General features: G+C 44.5%; 2 protein-coding genes across 4 annotated transcripts in view; both read left to right on the forward strand.

Annotated features, from left to right (window-relative positions):
• cfap61 (cilia and flagella associated protein 61) overlaps positions 1-12058 on the forward strand; it is a 31680-nt gene extending 19622 nt beyond the window's left edge. For all 3 annotated transcript variants that reach the window (XM_035794493.2, XM_035794494.2, XM_035794495.2), the window contains 6 exons: positions 6083-6390; positions 6648-6975; positions 7869-7948; positions 8148-8353; positions 9896-9992; positions 10111-12058. In XM_035794493.2, coding sequence (XP_035650386.1) covers positions 6083-6390; positions 6648-6975; positions 7869-7948; positions 8148-8353; positions 9896-9992; positions 10111-10311 — 1220 coding nt within the window. In that variant the 3' untranslated portion in view covers positions 10312-12058. The remainder of the gene's footprint in view (positions 1-6082; positions 6391-6647; positions 6976-7868; positions 7949-8147; positions 8354-9895; positions 9993-10110) is intronic.
• Positions 12059-12315: 257 nt separating this feature from the next.
• On the forward strand, positions 12316-15008 carry LOC118398789 (insulinoma-associated protein 1a-like). Its single transcript, XM_035794498.2, has one exon. It carries the CDS (start codon positions 12785-12787, stop codon positions 14159-14161), a length of 1377 nt encoding a protein of 458 aa, XP_035650391.1. The 5' UTR covers positions 12316-12784; the 3' UTR covers positions 14162-15008.
• Positions 15009-25370: the final 10362 nt, after the last annotated feature.

Genomic DNA, 25370 nt, shown 5'->3' on the forward strand with positions numbered 1-25370 from the left:
TTCTACTTTGTTATTGACTTGTTAATTGTTTACTGGCCTTTTTTTGCCTTTACCTCCCTTATCTCACCTCATTTGCTCACATCGTATATAGACTTGTTTCTACTGTATTATTGACTGCATGTTTGTTTTACTCCATGTGTAACTCTGTGTTGTCTGTTCACACTGCTATGCTTTATCTTGGCCAGGTCGCAGTTGCAAATGAGAACTTGTTCTCAACTAGCCTACCTGGTTAAATAAAGGTGAAAAAAAATGTACTCAGAAAACAACAAGCACATAATACAATTTGTGCGTGAAATACAGAATGTTTGGATGCAATACAGAATGCATTTGAATCATACTATACAAATCGGTACAAGCAACCAGAGAAGGTAGATGCACAGACAATAGTATTGTTTTTAGCTCACTTGATCTCCCCTCATTGAGATAGACTTCCTTCAGAAATAACTACTGAAGAAATGAATAATGCAATGTCTAATCTAAAAGTGAACAAGTCTCCAAGATCTAATGGCTTCCATTCAGAATGGTTCAAAGCCTTCAGAGAACAACTAACACCTCTACTTCAGGCCTGTTTTAACTGGACTCTGCAGGAGGCGGATCTACCACCACTGTGGAGAGAAGCCATAATATCTGTAATTCCAAAAGAGGGTAAAGATAAGTAGGAATGCAGTTCCTATAGACCTATCACAATTTTTAACATGGATTATAAACTATGCATCATTAACAGCCAAAAGAATGGAGGACATAATCCCAAAATTGATTGATGGGGATTAAACTGGGTTCATACAGAATAGACAGACAACATAAGGAGAACATTACATGTCATGGACCACGTCAGTCAGGAGAAGATAAGTGCTATATTAATCAGTCTAGATGCAGAAAAAGCATTTGATTCAGTGGGTTGGGATTATCTATTTCAAGTTATGTATCGATTTGGTTTCAACAAAGAAGTGATACACTGCGTCAGAACACTATTCATGTCCGACTGCCAGAATAAAGATGAATGGACATTTGTCACTAATGATCATTTTAGAATGTGGGGCAAGACAAGGCTGTAATCTTTCACCCAGACTCTTCTCCTTGAACATCGAGCCATTAGCCCAGGCAATAAGACAGGACCCATATTTAAAGGGAGTAACAGTAAGAGGCAGTGGACATAAGATTTGCATGTATGCTGATGATGTTCTCTTGTTCTTTAAAGACCCAGGCAGTAGATTGATGGATGTTTTACAAACATCTGGAAGATATTCAGGGTATGTGCTTAACGTACACAAGACCCAAGCCCTAGTATATAATCATATCCCACAGGAAGCACTGAAGAGCAGGTATAACTTCCAGTGGACCACTTCATCCATTAAATATCTTAAAGTAAACCTACCAAAAGATACACCCAAACTTTATGACATGAATTACGTTCCCATCAACAAGAAAATATATGATGACCTGGACAGGTGGAATTCACTTCCTTTGGATCTTAGTAGTAGAATCTAAACAATCCAAATGAACATCCTGCCGAGGTGACTGTATTTGTTCCAATCACTGCCCATAGAAATCCCACCTAAACAGTTTAGGGAATGGGACAAACGGATATCAAGGTTTGATTTGATTTACGACTCAATTAAGCTCTACTAACTTGAGGTATGGGGAAAAAATCTGTTGAAAGGATGTTATATGTTTCTTCACCTAAACACCTAAACTGAAATCAAATAGACTATTGGAGAGAATGTGGGCTATCAAGGGCGGATCACACTCATATATTTTGGTCCTGCCCTGCTGTTTAATCCTACTGCGGAGAAATAAGAAAAAAACTAACTGGTTTTGACATAGAACAAGCTTTCATCAAACATGAATTTCTTTGTCCTTGGATGAAATACCTGATAACTTACACAATAGAGAAAAGTACCTGTTGAAGGTCCTACTGGCAGCCAGTAAAAAGGCTGTCACTAGGAAATGGCTACAAAAAGACCTCGTGACCCAATGGGTAGACATTGTTAAAGAAATACACTATATGGAGCGTATTACCTTTAAGAACACATGGAGAGACCAGGAATACTGGGAAAAATGGGTTTTGTACATTGTCTAATTCAAAGATGATGTTACTGTTGTACGCATGATGTACGTATACTGTACCTGCCAGACCGTTTTTTGTCTATGTGTTCTTCAATTTAAAAAAAAGTATAAAAATATATATAATGGTCCACCATCCAAAGGACATCCAGACAACTTGACACAACTGTGGAGTCAACATGGGACAGCATCCCTGTGGAACGCTTTCGACACCTTGTAGAGTCCATCCGCCGATTAATTGAGGCTGTTCTGAGGGCAAAGGGGGGTGCAACTCAATATTAGGAAGGTGTTCTTTATGTTTGGTATACTACTGTATGTAGGAAGTGCTAAAGGCATGATAGCGCCCTTACATTAATTTCCACGGATGTAACATTATTCAAAAGTCTGAATAATTAGGGTCTAATTAGTGAGAGGGAAATCTTTCATTTCTCTCAACCAGGTCTGCCTCCTCCATCTCCCTCCATTTACAGGGTGATACTAATTTCTGAGAGGCCAGCTCCCTAATGGTACCCTATTCCCTATATAGGGGCCTGGGCAAAAGTAGTGCACTATAAAGGGAATAGGGTGCTATTTGGAATGTAAGGTTTTCTGCTGATGAAAAGACTGATGTGCTTAAGTAGAATTCATATTTTTCATCTGAAGAAATATGAGATGTGCAGTGATTCAGATTACGCCTATTAATTAGGAGATCTGTTCATTATGGAGGAAATCATTTACTAAATGCAAATTACTTCTACTATGAATCTAATGTAGACCAAAAAAAATATGTTAAAGACATATTGGTTCAAATCTAATCAAATTGTATTAGTCACATGCGCCGAAAAAATACAGATACGAATAAGAGATAAAAGTAACAAGTAATTAAAGAGCAGCAGGCTATATACAGGGGGGTACCAATACAGAGTCAATGTGCGGGGGCACCGGTTATTTGAGGTAGACTTGGCGCTCCGGTTCTGCTTGCCGTGCAGTAGCAGAGAAAACAGTCTGACTAGGGTGGCTGGAGTCTTTGACAATTTGTAGGGCCATCCTCTGACACCACCTCTTGAAGAGGTCCTGGATGGCAGGAAGCTTGGCCCCAGTGATGTACTGGGCTGTTCGCACTACCCTCTGTAGTGCCTTGCGGTCGGAGGCCGAGCAGTTGCCATACCAGGCAATGATGCAACCAGTCAGGATGCTCTCGAGAGTGCAGCTGTGGAACCTTTTGAGGATCTGAGGACTCATGCCAAATCTTTTCAGTCTCCTAGGTTTTGTCGTGCCCTCTTCACGACTGTCTTGATGCGCTTGGACCATGTTAGTTTGTTGGTGATCTGGACACCAAGGAACTTGAAGCCCTCAACCTGCTCCACTGCAGCCCCATCGATGAGAATGGGGGCATGCTCATTCCTCTTTTTACTGTAGTCCACAATCATCTCCTTTGTCTTGATCACGTTGAGTGAGAGGTTGTTGTCCTGGCATCTCATGGCCAGGTCTCTGACCTCCTCCCTATAAACTGTCTCGTCGTTGTCGGCCTGGCCGTGCAGTCATGAGTGAACAGGCAGTACAGGAGGGGACTGAGCACGCACCCCTGAGGGGCCCCTGTGTTGAGGATCACATCGGCTGCGGAGAGAGTCTTTCGGAACTGTCATGTATGTTTCAGTGTTATTTTCCTTAAAGCGAGCATAGAAGTGGTTTAGCTTGTCTGGTAGGCTCGTGTCACTGGGCAGCTCCCGGCTGTGCTTCCCTTTGTAGTCTGTAATGGTTTGCATGCCCTGCCACATCCGACGAGCGTCAGAGCCAGTGTAGTACGATTCGATCTTAGTCCTGTATTGACGCTTTGCCTGTTTGATGGTTCGTCTGAGGGCATAGCGGGATTTCTTATAAGCTTCCGTGTTAGAGTCCCGCTCCTTGAAAGCGGCAGCTCTAGCCTTTAGCTCAGTGCGGATGCTGCCTGTAATCCATGGCTTTTGTTTGGGGTATGTACGTACAGTCATTGTGGGGACGATGTCATCAATTGACTTATTGATGAAGCCAATGACTAATGTGGTGTACTCCTCAATGCCATTGTTGAAATCCTGCAACATATTCCAGTCTGTGCTAGCAAAACAGTCCTGTAGCTTAGCATTTGCTTCCTCTGACCACTTTTTTATTGATCTAGTCACTGGTGCTAGAATCAGGAGGATAGAATCATGGTCAGATTTTCCAAATGGAGGGCGAGGGAGAGCTTTGTATGTGTCTCTATGTGTAGAGTAAAGGTGGTCCAGAGTTATTTTCCCTCTGGTTGCACATTTAACATGCTGATAGAAATTTGGTAAAACAAATTAAAGTTTCCCTGCATTAAAGTCCCCAGCTACTAGGAGTGCTGTCTCTGGGTAAGCATTTTCTTGTTTGCTTATGGCGGAATGCAGCTCATTCAATGCTGTCTTAGCCTCTGACTCTGGTGGTATGTAAACAGCTACAAAGAATACAGATGAAAACTCTCGGTAGGTAGCGTGGTCTACAGCTTATCATGAGATATTCTACCTCTGGCGAGCAATAGCTCGAGACTTCCTTAGATATCGTGTACCAGCTGTTTTTTACAAAAATAAATAGACCGTCGCCCCTTGTCTTACCAGATGCCACTGTTCTATCCTGCAGGTACATCGTATAACCGGCCAGCTGTATGTTGATGATGTCATCATTCAGCCACGACTCCGTGAAGCATAGGATGTTACAGTTTTTAATGTCCCGTTGGTAGCTTAATCCTCCGCGTAACTTGTCGATTTTATTGTCCAAAGATTGCACGTTTGCTAGCAGAAAGGAAGGTAGTAGGGATATATTCGATCGCCTACAAATTCTCAGAAGGCAGCCAGACCCTCTTTCTCCGCCTCCTCTTCACGCAGATCACGGGAATCAGGGCTTGTTTCCAAGGAAGCAGTGTATCGTTCGCTTCGGCCTTGTCAGAGTTGTGAAAGGAAAAGAGGATTCTGCTCGTCCGTGGTAAGTAATCATGTCTAGAAGTTATTTTCGGTCATAAGAGACAGTAGCGGCAACATTATGTACAAAATAAGTATAAAAATAAGTTACAAACAACGCAAATAAACAAAACAAAAAAACACAATCGGCTGGGGGTACGTAAAACGTCTGCCATCCTCTCCGGCGCCATCTTGTTCCTTATTCCTTTTAATTTCAGCAAAATAATTTTAGAAAGGAGGAATAATAATGATTTACTTCATAGAAATATAAAAAGCATTTAAAGTGTACTGGCAGCATTGTCCTCTGTAGTGGCACTGCTGTAGCCGTCCACTTCAGCACCATGGACAGAGAAAGAAAAGCAAAGCCCTGACTAAAAGTGGGGTGCTTCATTGAACAGCTTTAATTCCACATAAATGCATCAACCTTATAAATGATGATTACAAAATTTGGGATGATCTCTAGTTTTTCGACCAGAATGATGCTTACTTGAATGTATACTATTATACAATTCTTCTCCTTTTATCCCCCCCAAAAAAGAGTACAATACTTTTTTATACAGGCCTTAGAAATTATTTTATTCAGGGACAATATCTACATTACTGTCTCAAATCAACTGGAATGCGGCAGCCATGGTTGTTCTTCCCATTTAGGATAATAAGCCCAAGGTTAGGGATGGCTAGATCGAGGAGAAAAGGGCCACTTCTGAAACGTGTGCATCAAAGGACACATTCACTGAGGCTAAACTCATTTAGATCCTCCTATTACCGTCATTATTAACATCAGTGAGTTTCATCATCAGGAGAGGCTGAGCTGTAAGAATTCAGAGGTCACTCAAATAGCTGCTCTCATCTCATCCCTCCTCCACAGCTCTTCACTGACAAAGAGAAGATTAGGCAGTCTTTGTGTGGTTGCCATGCCCCCTTGTTGCCAAGTGACCCGATCTTCTCCATCCACATAGCATCTGAGTAATTTGAGAAGGCTGGCTGTAATACATTTCAACCAATCCTCTTGTGATTGTAAATTGCATCAAGCTCGCTATTCATTCAATCTGTTTTTGGTTGGAAATCTTGTTTTTGTGGCACTACAGGTAATGCCATAGTGTATGGCAACACCATTGACGTGTACACCTGTGTGGAGACTCTGTTATGCCTGGATGTCCAAGGCTATCGCATCCACCTGGTCCATCTGCCTACCACGGAGGGCTCCAGCTGCAGCCCCAGATCGTGCTTCAGCAACCCCACAGTGGAGAAGGCCATGAAGAAGGCCTTGGAGAAGAGTGGGGTCCATGTTCACCACAACTGCTTGCTGGCCCAGATTAATGACGGACAGAACCCTGAGCCAATCACCTCCTTGTCCTTCACCAGTGACAGTCAGCCTCTCCGGCTGGAGTGCTCTGTAAGTCCAAATCACCATCTCTGAGAGAAAAGAGGCGCTCTTACTAGGGTGCAGTAGCTTCATACTTGATTCAGTGAATTTGTAACAGGTCTCTAAAATGGAATGTATATCAGAGGTGTTGTGGGCTTCAATCATTTTTGGTCTCTTATTGTCCATTTTAATTGTGGATTTCATAATCGTATGAGCAGAGTAAAATAGTTGGTAGCAGGATCATTTAATGTAGTAAAACTGCCTAACCATCCTTGATTTCTCTGTAGGTCTTTATGAACCTCTCCTCCAAAGGTGTGGACTACGATGCCTTTAAGACCATCAACGACGCCTGTCTGGTGTACGACGGCCGACTGGTCATAGACACCACATTCCATACGAACGACTCCACCATCCGCGCAGCCGGGCCCCTCACCAAGTTTGCCCGGCGCTATCTCGCAGACCAGTGGTCCCACTCCAGCTTCAACTCTAGGGAGGTAGGCCAGGAGCTGGCTGCTGCTCTGCTGCCCTTCTTCGACCCCACGCTGGAGCCGGCCGTCAACTCTCCAGCCGACCTGGACCGCCTCATCCCCATCTACACACAAGCCAAGATCCAAGGTCTGCTGCCGTCCAACACAGAAATAGCCAGAGAAATGATCTTCATCCATGTGTTATAGTTAAGCAATAAGGCCTGAGGGGATGTGGAATATGGCCAGTATACCACGGCTAAGGGCTGTTCTTAATGACGACGCCGCGCGGAGTGCATGGATACAGCCTTTAGCCTTGGCATTCGGGGCCCGAATCACCCAGTTTATAATACTGATTGAGTCATAATTCTAATTATAACTAATTGCCATTTTTTTTTCTATCATTGTTGATTTATTCAAAACCCAAAGGTTCGCACCTTGTATGTCCTGTTATCCTGTCTGTTCAGGACAATGTACTCCATCTCACATTTTTATGTAATGCTACATTGTTCCCTAGTAATGGAATCTCTGAGCTACTCGCTTCTTTCTCGTTTTACTGTTTGATCATCAAACAACAATGAACCATAACAATGGCCGATTCTGTATTTGTTTAGTCACAGGGTAAACAAGGTCAGGTGAAGAGCTGTGCTCACAAAACAACCACTTATTTTTGTCCGTTTCAAACAAATTGAAAAGCCTTGAACGATTTTCCTAGTGGTAGAAATACCTTATCACCCGGCATTATTCTACAGCATTGTCTGTTAAACTGTGGTAGTTATCCACACATATACAATTCTGTTCATTTGAACATAAATATTGTACTGTAACTATTTATTGCTCATCAAGTTACCATTTGTTTTTATCAATATTACACTAATTAGGTATTTCAAAGCATCCCACAGTTGGAAACATTATTTTCAGACACTGTAAGCAAGACATGTCTGTGACTTGGGAGTCATGCCTGGGTTTTCATTGTTTATTGGCATCAGTAGACCCACAAAACCCAGTTCAGCTGTTCTATCTGTACACACGGTTTTTACCAAGGTGGTAGACTGCCAGGAGGATACAGTTATCTCCATGCTACCAAACCAGAGCAAAGACCATCTGCAGTTCACCCTGTAGAGGTAGGTACCATTTTAAATCTTCACTAGAAAGTGCATGGCTTGATTATTTTGTCACATAAGTATGCATTTCTCTTTGTGACTGCTCATTTTGAAATGCAAGTTCTGAAAAAGATCGAGATTATTTTTCCAAGTTCTCATACAAGTTGTGATGTTAACAACAATACTGAAATCCCTGTCTGATTTGTCCTATTCTCCCCAGGGAAGAGAGATCCTGACTGGCCGCATTGAGACTGGCAACTATTTCCACCTGCACCTGAACCAGTACGGCATGGTGGAGACAATCACCTGTCTGTCACTGAAGCCCTTACCAGTCTCCAACTACCTGTGTCTCTATGGGAAACATGAGCTGCTGCTCAACCGCCTGTGTTCCCGTTATGATGAAGGGCTGGTTCACGACCTCTACAGGTAGGTAGCTGCTGGGGTGGTTTACATTACAGTACACCACAGAGAGGAGGGAGTGGGGAGATTCAGGTCTCTGGAAAGATACACTAGATGGCCAAAAGCATGTGGACACACCTTCAAATTAGTGGATTCTGCTATTTCAGCCACACCTTGTATAAAATCGAGCACACAGCCATGCAATCTCCATAGACAAACATTGGCAGTAGAATGACCCGTACTGAAGAGCTCAGTGACTTTCAACTTGGCACCGGGATAGGATGCCACCTTTCCAACAAGTCAGTTCGTCAAATTTCTGACCTGCTAGAGCTGCCCCGGTCAACTGTAAGGGCTGTTATTGTGAAGTGGAAATGTCTAGGAGCAACAATGGTTCAACCGTGAAGTGGTAGGCCACACAAGCTCACAGAGCAGGACTGACTAGTGCTGAAGCGCATTGCGTGTAAAAAATAATCTATCCTCGATAGCAACACTCTTTGTAAACCATGTCAGCACAATAACTGTTCGTCGGGAGCTTAATGAAATGGGTTTCCATGGCCAAGCAGCCGCACACAAGCCTAAGATTGTCATGCACATTGACAAGCGTTGGCTGGAGTGGTATAGAGCTTGCCAACATTGGATTGTTTCAGCATGATAATGCCCCCGTGCACAAGCAAGGTCCATACATAAATGGTTAGTCGAGATCGGTGCGTAAGAACTTGACTGGCCTGCACAGAGCCCTGAACTCAACCTCATCGAACATCTTTGGGATGAATTGGAACGCCGACTCCGAGCCAAGCCTAATCGCCCAACATTAGTGCCCAAACTAACTAATACTCTTGTGGCTGAATGGAAGCAAGTCCCTGCAGCAATGTTCCAACATCTAGTGGAAAGCCTTCCCAGAAGAGTGGAGGCTGTTATAGCAGCAAAGGGGGGACCAACTCCATATCAATGCCCATGATTTTGAAACAATGTTTGACAAGCAGGTGTCCACGCACTCTTGGCCATGTAATATATAGTTACATTTAAAATGTTTACAGACAATACAAGTATGGTCAAGGAAAAAAGTAAATCGACACACTGTCTTTATGTAAATCTGCATTTTGAGTAGGCAGCTCTCTCAGAAGAAGTATGTCTTCAAGATACTGTTCCCTGTCAGTGTTTGCAGGTAGGCCAGGTTGGAGGTTGGAGATTGGTGTTTGAGTGACCTTGTTTCTGATGTTTCAACACGCCATATATAGGAGCCATTGTCACTGGGTCTAATCTATTAATGCAGGTCCCCAATCTGCTTCTTCTGCTCTGTGGAGAAGCGTAGCCACCCTGCCGTGTTCATAAAGCTGTCTAACACTTACTACATCTGGATTCATCACTGGCCCTTGTCATGGCTCTGAATGAGGCCACTCTCAATGTCATTATTGGAGCTGACTGAACACATCATCAACTGTTAAAATAATGAATTGTCCATGCTGTTGCTGTTCTGTTGGGAGTTCTTAGGTGAATGCACTAAATGTGTGTGCATGTGTGTGCGTGCGTGTATGTGTTTGTATGTGTGTGTGTGGGGGGTGTTGGTAGTTATTTCAGGGAGAAATGGTGCCTGGCGATATATCATGATCGCTTTGCAGACTTTGAGCAGGAAATGCATCAAATAATGGAATCAACTAAAGTGCAGGTTGGATTTGTCTCATCTTTCTCCATTCACATGTTTGTCTACCGATACTATTTGTCATTGCTATGGTCTTTTTTGAGGGGGGGGGGGCTTTTAACGAAGGCCTTCTCTCTTTCTCCAGGACCACAATGATGTGTCCATTTCAGAGCTTGTTCAGAGAATGGTAGATGAGAAGCTGGACATTATTGAGGAACCGAACGTGTTTCTCGAGAAGGTGTTTGAAACAAGTGGGGGATTGGCTTCCCTGAAGACCAGCACTCTGAATTACCTGAGGTACAACAGGTACCACCTGACTATGTATGCCCAGCCTGGACTACTGTAACTGCTCCAACATCTTATTTTACCTCAACCCACATTTTAAATGACATATTCATCACAAATAAATATTCCATTGTTTTTATTTAATTTAAACGTTGTAGAATCATCCAACTGTAGTAAAAACATTGACATTCAATTGAGTTCATTTGAACAGAAAATACAGTAGCCAATGTTTTTAATAAATGTACTTGTGATTTTAGATAGACAAGGATATTAGGCTATGTACACACTTTTAGCATGAACAAGAACACTAACTTGTAGTTGTCTTAATTTTATGAGAAGTTAAAGTTGACTGATTTGAGAAAACAGAGAAAACAAAACAATCCTCATTAAGTGTTATAATAAAGTCACAACGAATTGTCAAATTCTGCTTTCTCACATAACAGTTTTTGCTCAAATTCGCATTAAAAGGTCGCTTGTAATTGTAACTGCAAATGTTATTGGGATGACTGATACGACCTAGGCCTAGATGAAAGTGGATTTAGTGAGTGCGAGGAGGGGTTCTATATTCTACAGCTGTATGGTAATGAGGCTCAAATCTTCACTGCCTCTCTTTGCGCAGCACACGCCAATGAACAAATAGCCGCACACGCGCCTCAAGGTATGGGATCGTTCAAGCGATTATCAAATAGCTCGGTAAGATAAACGTTAATTGGTACAATATATGAATCTATGAAATGACATGGCTCAATGACACCCAATGAATTGTGTCATCCCCTGGCTATTGAATAATTAGCCATTTTAATGCAAACAATTTCCCAGAGGAAGGCAATTTTAAAAGTGTTTGAAAACATGGTATTCTAACATGACCTATAGGCCTATATTATAGGCTTATACTGTAGGTCATGTTAGAATACCATTTTTTCAAACACTTTTTAAAGATTTTACGTACTGAAAAATATCTTAAATTATTATTTGCATCATTGTTTGGGCCTTGGATAATTACTTTAATTACAATAATTTCACGTAGCCCTATTTCAGATAAGTTTGAGCAACTTTATAGTTATATACATGTATATGCCTATTAATAACCGGAGAGGCCTATGCCATTCAAATATCATATTCGGTGAAATTCTGTCAAAAGAAACAAAAAGACTTGGTCAGACATCTGGCATGCGGTTTATCGCACAAATTATTATGGAATGAAATCTTGACGCATTAACCAAACTTGACAAGTCTTCTCGTTCCTCGCCATGGTGGTGGATAGCCTTTAGGCTATATTTTAGAGATGGGATATGTCCCTAAAGGAATTGGGTTTGGCTGTTTTTAACGGAGAGATAATCAGGGTAGGGCCCGTTTGGAGACGGTCGGCTTTGTTCAAACCACACTGATCACGCACAGCACGCGCCGAAAGTATCTACTGGCCAGATTGCTTTGTTGCACATTTTACCGTGCAATTTCCTTTTCAATCACAAGCGGGATACAGCTTGCAAAAGCGCTGCCATTGTAATGCAAAGCAGGGAACCCTGTTTCATTAATTATGTATGCGTAAAATGACTGATTCATATGTCCAGAGTTCAACTGTCGTATCCAACACATGTCGCTATGGATGCCTTGAAATGTTTCTTTGTTGCTTTTTTTTCTTTCTCTCCAATAGAAATATTTGCTTGTTTGGGGTTTTTAAATGTGGTGTTTTAAAGGAATAGGCTATAGTTTAAACTCTGTATTGGTTGAACAATTTGTCGATTTTCTTTAGCCTTGAATAAAGCTTAATAATTATGCAATTGAAGCAGATTAAAACATGCAACTCAGCAATGTGTGTGTGTGTGTGTGTGTGTGTGTGTGTGTGTGTGTGTGTGTGTGTGTCTGCACAGACGATAATATTTTGGGTAGGCCAACTAATAAATAACACCAACCCCAACCATCTTTGTCATTGTCCGATAAATCAGGCACCCCTGCCTAATTTTTATTTTAGATTCTAATGGTTGTTGTGCAGTAATGGACATCTCCTTTTTGGCAGATCTTTGTGTGCCCCCCCGCATAAAGGAGGGACACAAAGCCGAGGCACGTGTGCATTTCTATGCAAACTCATCAGACCGTAAAAAGAGGAGGGTCCCGGCGTGTGCCTTCGATGGGACGAGGTTATGGGGGGGCATTGCGTGCATAGTAATTTATTTTTTTTCAACTCAGGTACATCTGCTTAGCAAGCTGCAAATCCTCCTTTATTTCCACCCGAAACCAAGCCCTTCTCTCCACCCTCCCAAACCAACTCCGCAAATCCATAGGGATCTTAGTTCCATCTGATTGGTTGGGGATGAGGCAACAAGGGGCGAGAACAATATCATAATTTCCCCTTAAAACGAGTGCAGCTATGTCGTGATGAAAGCATCTCGGGAGGAGAACGAATCAATAGCAGCCAGGGGAACGGTGAACAATCAAAGTGTCCGATGTGTCTATAATAATAACCTGAACCTGGATTTTATTTCAACATAATCTGTGCGTCAACAGTGCCTTAATCTGTTCCGTCCATCGCAAAAATGCCAAGAGGATTTTTAGTGAAAAGGAACAAGAAACCAAACCCTATGTCTTACAGGGTCCGCTCTGATGAGGTGGAGCAGGGACAACAAATACAAGCTTTCGCATCCTCCCCTGAGCGCGCAGATGCAGCATCCCTGCTCTGCGAGGCATCAGCAACAGCAGCAGCCCCCGGACAAGATGCTAAACCTGTTCAGTTTGGGAACCCGGAGGCATTGTACCAGGTTCTCTACAGCCCCACCCGGCCGGCCAGTAAAGACCATGAACAAGGATATTTAGAGAGACATTTCAATCTCGGCTCACCGGTGTCTGCTGAATCCTTTCCCACACCTGCATCGCATACCACTTTAGATCCCCTCTTTGCCCCCGTGGACCTAAAAATCGGTACTAGCAACTGCAATCGGACCGGGACAACCACGAACCCAAATCTACCCGCTGTCACCGGGAATGGCACCAAAAGGCCTTCAAGCGACACCGAGCGTAAAAACAAGCCTCCATCAAAAAAAAACAAAGCTATCAAGAAACTACATTTCGAAGACGAGATGACCACATCACCCGTGCTTGGGCTCAAAATTAAAGAGGCTCCCGTCGACCAAAAACCCAGACCACAGCCGGCAGCAGGTGACAAGCCTCTCGGTGAGTTCGTCTGTCAACTGTGCAGAGAAGCATATGGCGACCCCTTCGCGTTGGCCCAACATAAGTGTTCCAGGATAGTGAGGATTGAGTACAGATGCCCTGAATGTGATAAGGTTTTCAGCTGCCCGGCAAACCTAGCCTCCCACAGGCGCTGGCACAAACCAAAACCTCAAAATAACGCGTCAATGTCTGGTGCACAACATATTAAATCAGAGAGTGATAAGATGTGCGCGCTCGACAAGGCTGTGTCTGATGAAATAAAGGGCCGGAGTGATAGAGACACACCCAGCCCCGGGCTGTCAGAGTCGGGATCAGTTGGATCAGAGGAGGGTCTCTATGATTGTCATCACTGTGGGAAAAAGTTTAAACGCCAGGCATACCTAAGAAAGCACATAATATCTCAACATGCCACAGCTTCCCACAATACCAGCAGTGAGGTCCACGATGCCTATCCCTTATCCCAAAACGAAGGAAAACCGAGTGACAAAACTCCAAGCCACGCACCATTGAATCTGAGTTCCTCAGGGTGCCACCTGTGCCCTGTTTGTGGAGAGGACTTTCCCAACAGAGTCAACCAGGAGAGGCACATCCGTCTCCTCCACTCCTCGCAGGTCTACCCATGCAAATACTGCCCTGCCATGTTCTACAGTTCTCCGGGACTTACACGGCACATCAACAAATGTCATCCCTCAGAAAACAGGCAGGTTATACTCCTTCAGATGCCTGTGCGACCAGCCTGTTAAACTGAAGAGATACCTGTGCCTTTACGTGTGGACGTCATACAGTATGCGTGAAGTTTGTCTCCGTCCTCGACCACTGCATTTACTAATGGGGATTTAAAATCCCGTTTGGAGCTTGAATTATATATTTTTCAGACTCATCTTAGTTTATCTAAAGTACGTAAAGCATTAGACTGTTAACTTTATTTTTCTAGGATCTCTGCACAAGTGCTTTTGCATTAGCTTCTAGACCTAAGAAAGGCATATCCTAGCTGTACTGTTGTCATACAATTGCCTTTTAATTCACAGGCTGGAAATGTATCTATCACTTTATTAGCTTGTGAATCTGTGGACATTCAATTTTAGCTTTGTCTCTGAACATAATACAATTTGAAAGGTTTGCCCTAGTGTAGCCATCAATGCCTTGGATTAGAGCTCATGTACACACACTCCTGCTGTAAAACTGCCTTAATTTATATGTCGAATAATGATTGTTTTTAATGTCTTATTTATCATTGGCCAGATATTGTATCATTATTGTTATTTTACACGTGTATTGCCAATATACCACACATAAAACCATCATGGTTATTTTCTATTTATTTATTTATTGAATTGATCTTATGTAAATGATGTTTTGTGTGATTTATGTGAGACTTATTCATGTGTTTTTTCATTGCCATAGCCAAATTATCCTTTTGACTTATTTATTTCAAGTTTACATAGATACTGAGGATGGTGTATAAGTAATCGATCGACCCTGAGTTTATAAAACATTCTCTTCAATGCTCTTAAATGCAATCCTGGTTTTTGCTCTGATTGTTTTATAACTATTAGCTATATGTCTAAATAATAAAAGCAAAAAAATCTATATTGTTTGACTAACTTGGATCCAAGAAAATTCTGTTTTCTGAGCTTGTAGCTTCAGGATCATGCAGCCACAGTGGTGGTGTTATTATAGTGCATTTAACTATTGTCAGAAAGTAAAAGGACATGGCCTGGTCTTGGCCCTGCATGGTCAGTCAGTGAGGGAGTACAGGGTAGTGCAGGTGTTCAGCAGGTTGAGTTTGTTTTGTCTGTCTTCCTAAAAGGCTCCCCCTCAACACATTGACTCTTTGACTCAGGCTATCATCCTCACACCAGAGGCATCCTCCATTAGCAACATCCTATAGTTCAGCAGCACAGAGCAGACCAACAAGAAGCAGAGATGGCACTACTGCACCAGAGAGTGTTTATTTCTCACTGCATCCAGTGGAGGCTGCTGAGGCGAGGATGGCTCATAATAATGGCTGAAATGGAGTGAATGGAATGGTATCAAACACATGTTTTGGACACCATTCCATTCACTCCATTCCAGTTATTATTATTAGCCGTCCTCCCCTCAGCAGCCTCCACTGACTGCATCCCATCTCATAGTGCAGCACAGGGCAGAGTATAGTTGGAGGGAATACTGGTTCCTGTCACTCTAGGGCTCAATTGAAGTCACATACATGTTTAAGACATTTTGTTTGTTGTAATAATCCTTCAGTCCATGCAACTATAATGAGAATCCACATAATATTACGTTTTTAATTACACTGGAGCTGGCTTAGTGACAATGCTGAGTATAATGCTATAAAGTAATGAAGGGATTTTTTTTTTCACTACTAAGGGTAAGCTCTCATAGCCACCTGGGCTCCACCTGGTTCTCCATGGCAACCAGATCTCTGGAGGAGTAGAAAGATGTGACGGACGAGCCAGCCACACCCTTACACAGTAACTGCTGCTGGTGGTAGAGGACTGCAAGCTGTCAATTGCACATATTATGCTCACTGTCACTAAGAGTGGCATGGTCAGAAACCTAAGACATGGCCCTATAAGCTTGTAAATAATCAGAACCCCCCAAAAACTTGATTGAGCTGGATGATAAAAACAGAAAATGAATACAGTAAGAAATTAGTATGGATATACCACTGAAAATGGAAAAGGTTTCTAAACTGGAATGGGTAGATGTATGTGAGTTCGTTGGTGGGCCGCTAGGAATTTTCAATTGACTTTTGCTAATTACAACAAAAAAAAATACCGATGTTACGTGGTGGATTTCTGTTTTTAAAAAAGGCACCTAAAGTTCTGAGGTTTAGAGAGAGGAAATTCTTGGACTCTATTGGACTTTTATTTTACACGGAAGAGGAAGTGTCCTCAACTGCACTTCACAAATGCTCTGCGGTGACCACAAAATATGTCCTCACTAACCTCAACACATTCCTTCAGTTCCCCTGAACCCCAGACCCCTCTCCTCACATGGTGATGGCCTGGCTAACAGTCCTCATGCACCTTTCAGCCCACACCACCACACACATCACGCTTCCGCACGGCCGGCGGTACCGGTGCCTCAATCTGACACTAACAGGCTCCTGAACAGCATCTATCCCCAAGCCATAAGTCTGATAAATACAGTAGCTAACAGAATGGCTACACGGACTGTCTGAGTTTACCATTGTATTTCATGTTTTATCTCCATGCACACTCACAGGAATCTACAAACTCATACACACATAACATGCAGACACATTTATTCTGTCTCTACACAAAAGCGCATGCGCGCACACACACACACTCACACTCACACTCACATACACTCACACTCACATACACTCATCGCATACGCTGCTGCTACTCTGTTGATCATATACCCTGATGCCTAGTCACCTTATCCACATTGCACATTGTAAATATGGTATTGGAACTGATCCTGTATATGTCTTCTTACTTTCTCCTGTTCTTCTTATTTCTTGTTTTTATTTCTCATTTGTTTCCGTTCTACCTTGTTATTTTTAGTACTAATCACTGTATTGTTGGGTTTGGAGCTTGCAAAAAAGGCATTTTACTGTACTTGTTCATGTGACATTAAAACCTGACACACACACACCTCCTCTCGGCGGGTATCCCAGACAGGTGTGCGGCAGACAGGCAGCTGGGGAGCGGGCCAAAGATAAGAGCTTCAGATAAAGCCTTTCCCACCAACAGTACCGACCGCTGCTGCACTATAATGGAGCTGCCTGTGGCAGTCCAGTTCTACACCACAATGAGAAAGAAAAATGTGGGAAAGGGAAATGCATAGCATTGGCAAATAGGTTGAATCTTTAATAGTGTACCATTCAAATATGACAGCCAATCTGAACTCCATGGAAGGAGAGAGCAGGGAGTATGTGTTAATATGACAGCCAATCTGAACTCCATGGAAGGAGAGAGCAGGGAGTATGTGTTAATATGACAGCCAATCTGAACTCCGTGGAAGGAGAGAGCAGGGAGTATGTGTTAATATGACAGCCAATCTGAACTCCGTGGAAGGAGAGAGCAGGGAGTATGTGTTAATATGACAGCCAATCTGAACTCCATGGAAGGAGAGAGCAGGGAGTATGTGTTAATATGACAGCCAATGACAGCCAATCTGAACTCCATGGAAGGAGAGAGCAGGGAGTATGTGTTAATATGACAGCCAATCTGAACTCCATGGAAGGAGAGAGCAGGGAGTATGTGTTAATATGACAGCCAATCTGAACTCCATGGAAGGAGAGAGCAGGGAGTATGTGTTAATATGACAGCCAATCTGAACTCCATGGAAGGAGAGAGCAGGGAGTATGTGTTAATATGACAGCCAATCTGAACTCCATGGAAGGAGAGAGCAGGGAGTATGTGTTAATATGACAGCCAATCTGAACTCCATGGAAGGAGAGAGCAGGGAGTATGTGTTAATATTACAGCCAATCTGAACTCCATAGAAGGAGAGATCAGGGAGTTTGTGTTAATATGACAGCCATTCTGAACTCCATCAAGGGGAGAGCAGGGAGTCTGTGATAATATGACAGCCAATCTGAACTCCATCGAAGGAGAGAGCAGGGAGTCTGTGATAATATGACAGAAAGTATACTGTATATACACTACATGACCAAAAGTATGCAGACCTGTATGTCGAACATCTCATTCATGGGCATTAATATGGAGTTGGTCTTTCCCACTTGAGCCATTCAGCCACAAGAGCATTAGTAAGGTTGTGCACTAATGTTGGGTGATTAGGCCTGGTTCGCAGTCAGTGTTCCAATTCATCTCAAAGGTGTCCGATGGGGTTGAGGTCAGGGCTCTGTGCAGGTCAGTCAAGTTCTTCCACAACGATCTCAACAAACCATTTCTGTATGGAATTCGATTTGTGCACGGGGGCATTGTCATGCTGAAACAGGAAAGGGCATTACCCAAACTGTTGTCACAAAGTTGGAAGCGCAGAATCATCAAGAATGTCATTGTAAGCTGTAGTGTTAAGATTTATCTTCACCGGAACTAAGGGGCCTACACCAAACTATTAAAAACAGCCCCAGACCATTTTTTATGCTCCACCAAACTTTACAGTTGGCACTATGCATTCGGGCAGGTAGCGTTCCCCTGGCATCCGCCAAACCAGGATTAGTCTGGACTGCCAGATGGTGAAGTGTGATTCATCACTCCAGAGAACGCATTTCCACTGCTCCAGAGTCCAATAGCGGTGAGCTTAACACCACTCTAGCTGACACTTGGCATTGCGCATGGTGATCTTAGGCTTTTGTGCGGCTACTCAGCCATGGACACCCATTTCATGAAGCTCCAGACAAACAACTGTTATGCTGACGTTGCTTCCAGAGGCAGTTTGAAACTCAGCAGTGAGTGTTGCAACCAAGGACAGACGATTTTTACGCAATACTCGCTTCAGCACTCGGCGGTCCCGTTCAGTGAGCTTGTGTGGCCTACAACTTTGCGGCTGAGCCATTGTTGCTCCTAGATGTTTCCACCTCACAATAACAGCACTTACAGTCGACCGTGGCAGCTCCAGCAGGGCAGAAATGTTACGAATTGACTTGTTGGAAAGGTGGCATCCTATGACGGTGCCATGTTGAAAGTCACTGAGCTCTTCAGTAAGGCCATTCTTCTGCCAATGTTTGTCTATGGAGATTGCATGGTGGTGTGCTCGATTTTCTACACCTGTCAGCAATGGGTGTGGCTGAAATAGCCAAATCCACTCATTTGAAGGGGTGTCCACGTTCTTTCATATACAGTGCCTTGCGAAAGTATTCGGCCCCCTTGAACTTTGCGACCTTTTGCCACATTTCAGGCTTCAAACATAAAGATATAAAACTGTATTTTTTTGTGAAGAATCAACAACAAGTGGGACACAATCATGAAGTAGAATGACATTTATTGGATATTTCAAACTTTTTTAACAAATCAAAAACTGAAAAATTGGGCGTGCAAAATTATTCAGCCCCCTTAAGTTAATACTTTGTAGCGCCACCTTTTGCTGCGATTACAGCTGTAAGTCGCTTGGGGTATGTCTCTATCAGTTTTGTATCCCAAGGCAGTTCTACTCTCTGGTCTGGTTCAAAGACACCTTCATTTTATCCTGTGAGCTGACTTGATATCTCACATTAAAGCAACACAGAGTTATTCAATTTTCCTGATGTAATCAGACATTCAGCAGAGTCTAATGCAGTTAACCAGACCTTGGGAGTAGTGTTACGTGGTTGGACGTGTTGTCCTCTGTGTGAGGGTGTACGTGTGCACACACACAGATGGTGGAAGTTACACCTGCCCTTTGCTTGTCAGCCACACCCACAACCCCAATTTCCTCTCTTCTCTTTTCTATTCACATCCTTCACCTGTCCCTCTTTAAAAAAAAAGACAAGTCAACAGGCAGTCTTTCAGCTTAGTCCACAGCAGAGTTCAATACAGCCCATGCCTTCTCTTATCTGTACCACTCAGAGATAAAGAAAAAAATAAGAAAAGTAAACTCTCCACCCTTGGGTTCTCCCCCCTGAGCTCACTCCCACTGGGCTCTCTCCCCCTGGGCTCTCTCCCCTTAGGCTCTCTCCCACTGGGCTCTCTCCCACTGGGTTCTCTCCCACTGGGCTCTCTCACCTTGGGCTCTCCCCCCTGGGCTCTCTCACCCTGGGCTCTCTCCCCCTGGGCTCTCTTCCACTGGGCTCTCTTCCACTGGGCTCTCTCCCACGGGGCTCTCTCACCCTGGGCTCTACCCCCTGGGCTCTCTCCCCCTGGGCTCTCTCCCCCTGGGCTCTCTCCCCCTGAGCTCACTCCCCCTGAGCTCACTCCCCTGGGCTCTCTCCCCCTGGGCTCTTTCCCCCTGGGCTCTCTCCCACTGGGCTCTCTCACCTTGGGCTCTCCCCCCTGGGCTCTCTCACCCTGGGCTCTCTCCCCCTGGGCTCTCTTCCACTGGGCTCTCCTCCACTGGGCTCTCTCCCACGGGGCTCTCTCACCCTGGGCTCTCCCCCCTGGGCTCTCTCCCCCTGGGCTCTCTCCCCCTGAGCTCACTCCCCCTGAGCTCACTCCCCCTGGGCTCTCTCCCCCTGGGCTCTCTCCCCCTGGGCTCTCTCCCACTGGGCTCTCTCCCACTGGGCTCTCTCCCCCTGGGCTCTCTCGCCCTGGGCTCTCTCCCACTGGGCTCTCTCCCCCAGGGCTCTCTCCCACTGGGCTCTCTCCCCCTGGGCTCACTCCCCCTGGGCTCACTCCCCCTGGGCTCTCTCCCACTGGGCTCTCTCCCACTGAGCTCACTCCCCCTGGGCTCTCTTCCCCTGGGCTTTCTCCCCCTGGGCTCACTCCCCCTGGGCTCTCTCCCCCTGGGCTCACTCCCCCTGGGCTCTCTCCCCCAGGGCTCTCTCCCCCAGGGCTCTCTCCCACTGGGCTCACTCCCCCTGGGCTCTCTCGCCCTGGGCTCTCTCCCCCTGGGCTCTCTCCCCCTGGGCTCACTCCCCCTGGGCTCTCTCGCCCTGGGCTCTCTCCCCCTGGGCTCTCTCCCCCTGGGCTCTCTCCCCCTGGGCTCACTCCCCCTGGGCTCTCTCCCCCAGGGCTCTCCCCCAGGGCTCTCGCCCACTGGGCTCACTCTCCCTGGGCTCTCTCCCCCTGGGCTCTCTCCCACTGGGCTCACTCCTCCTGGGCTCTCTCGCCCTGGGCTCTCTCCCCCTGGGCTCTCTCCCCCTGAGCTCACTCCTCCTGGGCTCTCTCGCCCTGGGCTCTCTCACCCTGGGCTCTCTCCCCCTGAGCTCACTCCTCCTGGGCTCTCTCGCCCTGGGCTCTCTCACCCTGGGCTCTCTCCCCCTGAGCTCACTCCTCCTGGGCTCTCTCCCCCTGGGCTCTCTCCCCCTGGGCTCTCTCCCCCTGAGCTCACTCCTCCTGGGCTCTCTCGCCCTGAGCTCACTCCTCCTGGGCTCTCTCCCCCTGGGCTCTCTCCCCCTGGGCTCTCTCCCCCTGGCCTGCACATGTCAAGACAAACAAGCCTCCAGGAATTTTCCATTTTGGCAGGTATTGGTGCCAGGGCCAGACAACCATGAAGCGTCAACAAGGATGGACGCTGGAATAAAAGCAGAGGAAGAAACCACCACGCAGTGAAACATTGTTATGAGTACAACAGTGTAGTTTGTTTTGAAGCTGGTATTTAGTGTGTCACTAACAGCCTGCAGCATGTTCTGACCCTGCTAAGCACCAGCACCTCGTAGAATATTGATTTAAGAATATTGTGGCATTCCAGCACCTACATATAAACGGTTCCAGCACACAAAATGAGTACCAACACCTATTTCAGTTCACTTCAAGGACCATATCTATGCCCATCTCCCTTCTCCCCTTCTCCAGCCTAGCTAAAGATCCCTGGCACATCTTTAGGGTGTCAGAGTCTAGTCTTGCAGATGGCTACTGATCCTATGCAGCATACAGGATACAGGTGCCTCTGATATCCATATCTCTCTGTGATTAGCACGCTCAACACTCTAAGCTCTAATCACTCGGTTGACCTGATTGAAAGTCAAAGGCTAATTATTTCAACCAACAGACCAAAGAGGAGACAATTATGTGTCAAGAACCTAATGACAAGAAATGCCTCCAGGACATTTCAGTGACATCACTCCACCATTATGCGATTTTAATGTATCTACTTAATGTAATCAACACATAGCATTTTAGGAACATTTGTACATACTCTTATTTTTTTACATTTGCATAAATGTAGAAACTGTGACATCCTCCTTCAACCTCCGTTCACTACAGATATGAACCCTCCATTCACTACAGATATGAACCCTCCGTTCACTACAGATATGAACCCTCCATTCACTACAGATATGGATCCTCCGTTCACTACAGATATGAACCCTCCATTCACTACAGATATGAATCCTCCGTTCACTACAGATATGAATCCTCCATTCACTACAGATATGAACCCTCCGTTCACTACAGATATGAATCCTCCGTTCACTACAGATATGAATCCTCCATTCACTACTGATATGAACCCTCCATTCACTACAGATATGAATCCTCCGTTCACTACAGATATGAATCCTCCATTCACTACAGATATGAACCCTCCGTTCACTACAGATATGAATCCTCCGTTCACTACAGATATGAACCCTCCATTCACTACAGATATGAATCCTCCGTTCACTACAGATATGAATCCTCCATTCACTACAGATATGAACCCTCCGTTCACTACAGATATGAATCCTCCGTTCACTACAGATATGAATCCTCCATTCACTACAGATATGAACCCTCCGTTCACTACAGATATGAATCCTCCGTTCACTACAGATATGAATCCTCCATTCACTACTGATATGAACCCTCCATTCACTACAGATATGAATCCTCCGTTCACTACAGATATGAATCCTCCATTCACTACAGATATGAACCCTCCATTCACTACTGATATGAACCCTCCATTCACTACAGATATGAATCCTCCGTTCACTACAGATATGAATCCTCCATTCACTACAGATATGAATCCTCCATTCACTACAGATATGAACCCTCCATTCACAACAGATATGAATCCTCCGTTCACTACAGATATGAATCCTCCATTCACTACTGATATGAACCCTCCATTCACTACAGATATGAATCCTCCGTTCACTACAGATATGAATCCTCCGTTCACTACAGATATGAACCCTCCATTCACTACAGATATGGATCCTCCGTTTACTACAGATATGAATCCTCCATTCACTACAGATATGGATCCTCCGTTCACTACAGATATGAACCCTCCATTCACTACAGATATGAACCCTCCATTCACTACAGATATGAACCCTCCATTCACTACAGATATGGATCCTCCGTTCACTACAGATATGAATCCTCCATTCACTACAGATATGAATCCTCCGTTCACTACAGATATGAACCCTCCATTCACTACAGATATGAACCCTCCGTTCACTACAGATATGAATCCTCCATTCACTACAGATATGAATCCTCCGTTCACTACAGATATGAACCCTCCATTCACTACAGATATGAACCCTCCATTCACTACAGATATGAACCCTCCATTCACTACAGATATGAACCCTCCATTCACCACAGATATGAACCCTCCGTTCACTACAGATATGAACCCTCCGTTCACTACAGATATGAACCCTCCGTTCACTACAGATATGAATCCTCCATTCACTACAGATATGAAACCTCCGTTCACTACAGATATGAACCCTCCATTCACTACAGATATGAACCCTCCGTTCACTACAGATATGAACCCTCCATTCACTACAGATATGAACCCTCCGTTCACTACAGATATGAACCCTCCATTCACTACAGATATGAACCCTCCGTTCACTACAGATATGAACCCTCCGTTCACTACAGATATGAACCCTCCGTTCACTACAGATATGAACCCTCCGTTCACTACAGATATGAATCCTCCGTTCACTACAGATATGAACCCTCCATTCACTACAGATATGAACCCTCCATTCACTACTGATATGAACCCTCCATTCACTACTGATATGAACCCTCCATTCACTACTGATATGAACCCTCCATTCACTACTGATATGAACCCTCCATTCACTACAGATATGAACCCTCCATTCACTACTGATATGAACCCTCCGTTCACTACAGATATGAATCCTCCGTTCACTACAGATATGAACCCTCCGTTCACTACAGATATGAATCCTCCGTTCACTACAGATATGAACCCTCCGTTTACTACAGATATGAACCCTCCGTTCACTACAGATATGAACCCTCCGTTCACTACAGATATGAACCCTCCGTTCACTACAGATATGAACCCTCCGTTCACTACAGATATGAATCCTCCGTTCACTACAGATATGAACCCTCCGTTCACTACAGATATGAACCCTCCGTTCACTACAGATATGAACCCTCCGTTCACTACAGATATGAACCCTCCGTTCACTACAGATATGAACCCTCCGTTCACTACAGATATGAACCCTCCGTTCACTACAGATATGAACCCTCCGTTCACTACAGATATGAACCCTCCGTTCACTACAGATATGAACCCTCCGTTCACAACAGATATGAACCCTCCATTCACTACAGATATGAACCCTCCGTTCACTACAGATATGAATCCTCCATTCACTACAGATATGAACCCTCCATTCACTACAGATATGAACCCTCCGTTCACAACAGATATGAACCCTCCATTCACTACAGATATGAACCCTCCGTTCACTACAGATATAAATCCTCCGTTCACTACAGATATGAACCCTCCGTTCACTACAGATATGAACCCTCCGTTCACTACAGATATGAACCCTCCGTTCACTACAGATATGAACCCTCCATTCACTACAAATATGAACCCTCCGTTCACAACAGATATGAACCCTCCGTTCACTACAGATATGAACCCTCCATTCACTACAGATATGAACCCTCCATTCACTACAGATATGAACCCTCCGTTCACAACAGATATGAACCCTCCGTTCACTACAGATATGAACCCTCCGTTTACTACAGATATGAACCCTCCATTCACTACAGATATGAACCCTCCATTCACTACAGATATGAACCCTCCGTTCACTACAGATATGAATCCTCCATTCACTACAGATATGAACCCTCCGTTCACTACAGATATGAACCCTCCATTCACTACAGATATGAATCCTCCATTCACTACAGATATGAACCCTCCTTTCAATACAGATATGAACCCTCCGTTTACTACAGATATAAACCCTCCATTCACCACAGATATGAACCCTCCATTCACAACAGATATAAACCTTCCATTCACAACAGATATGAACCCTCCGTTCACTACAGATATGAACCCTCCATTCACTACTGATATGAAACCTCCATTCACTACAGATATGAACCCTCCATTCACTACAGATAT

Source organism: Oncorhynchus keta, chromosome 19 (assembly GCF_023373465.1).
Source record: "Oncorhynchus keta strain PuntledgeMale-10-30-2019 chromosome 19, Oket_V2, whole genome shotgun sequence".
In the NCBI taxonomy this organism is placed as follows: Eukaryota; Metazoa; Chordata; class Actinopteri; order Salmoniformes; family Salmonidae; genus Oncorhynchus; species Oncorhynchus keta.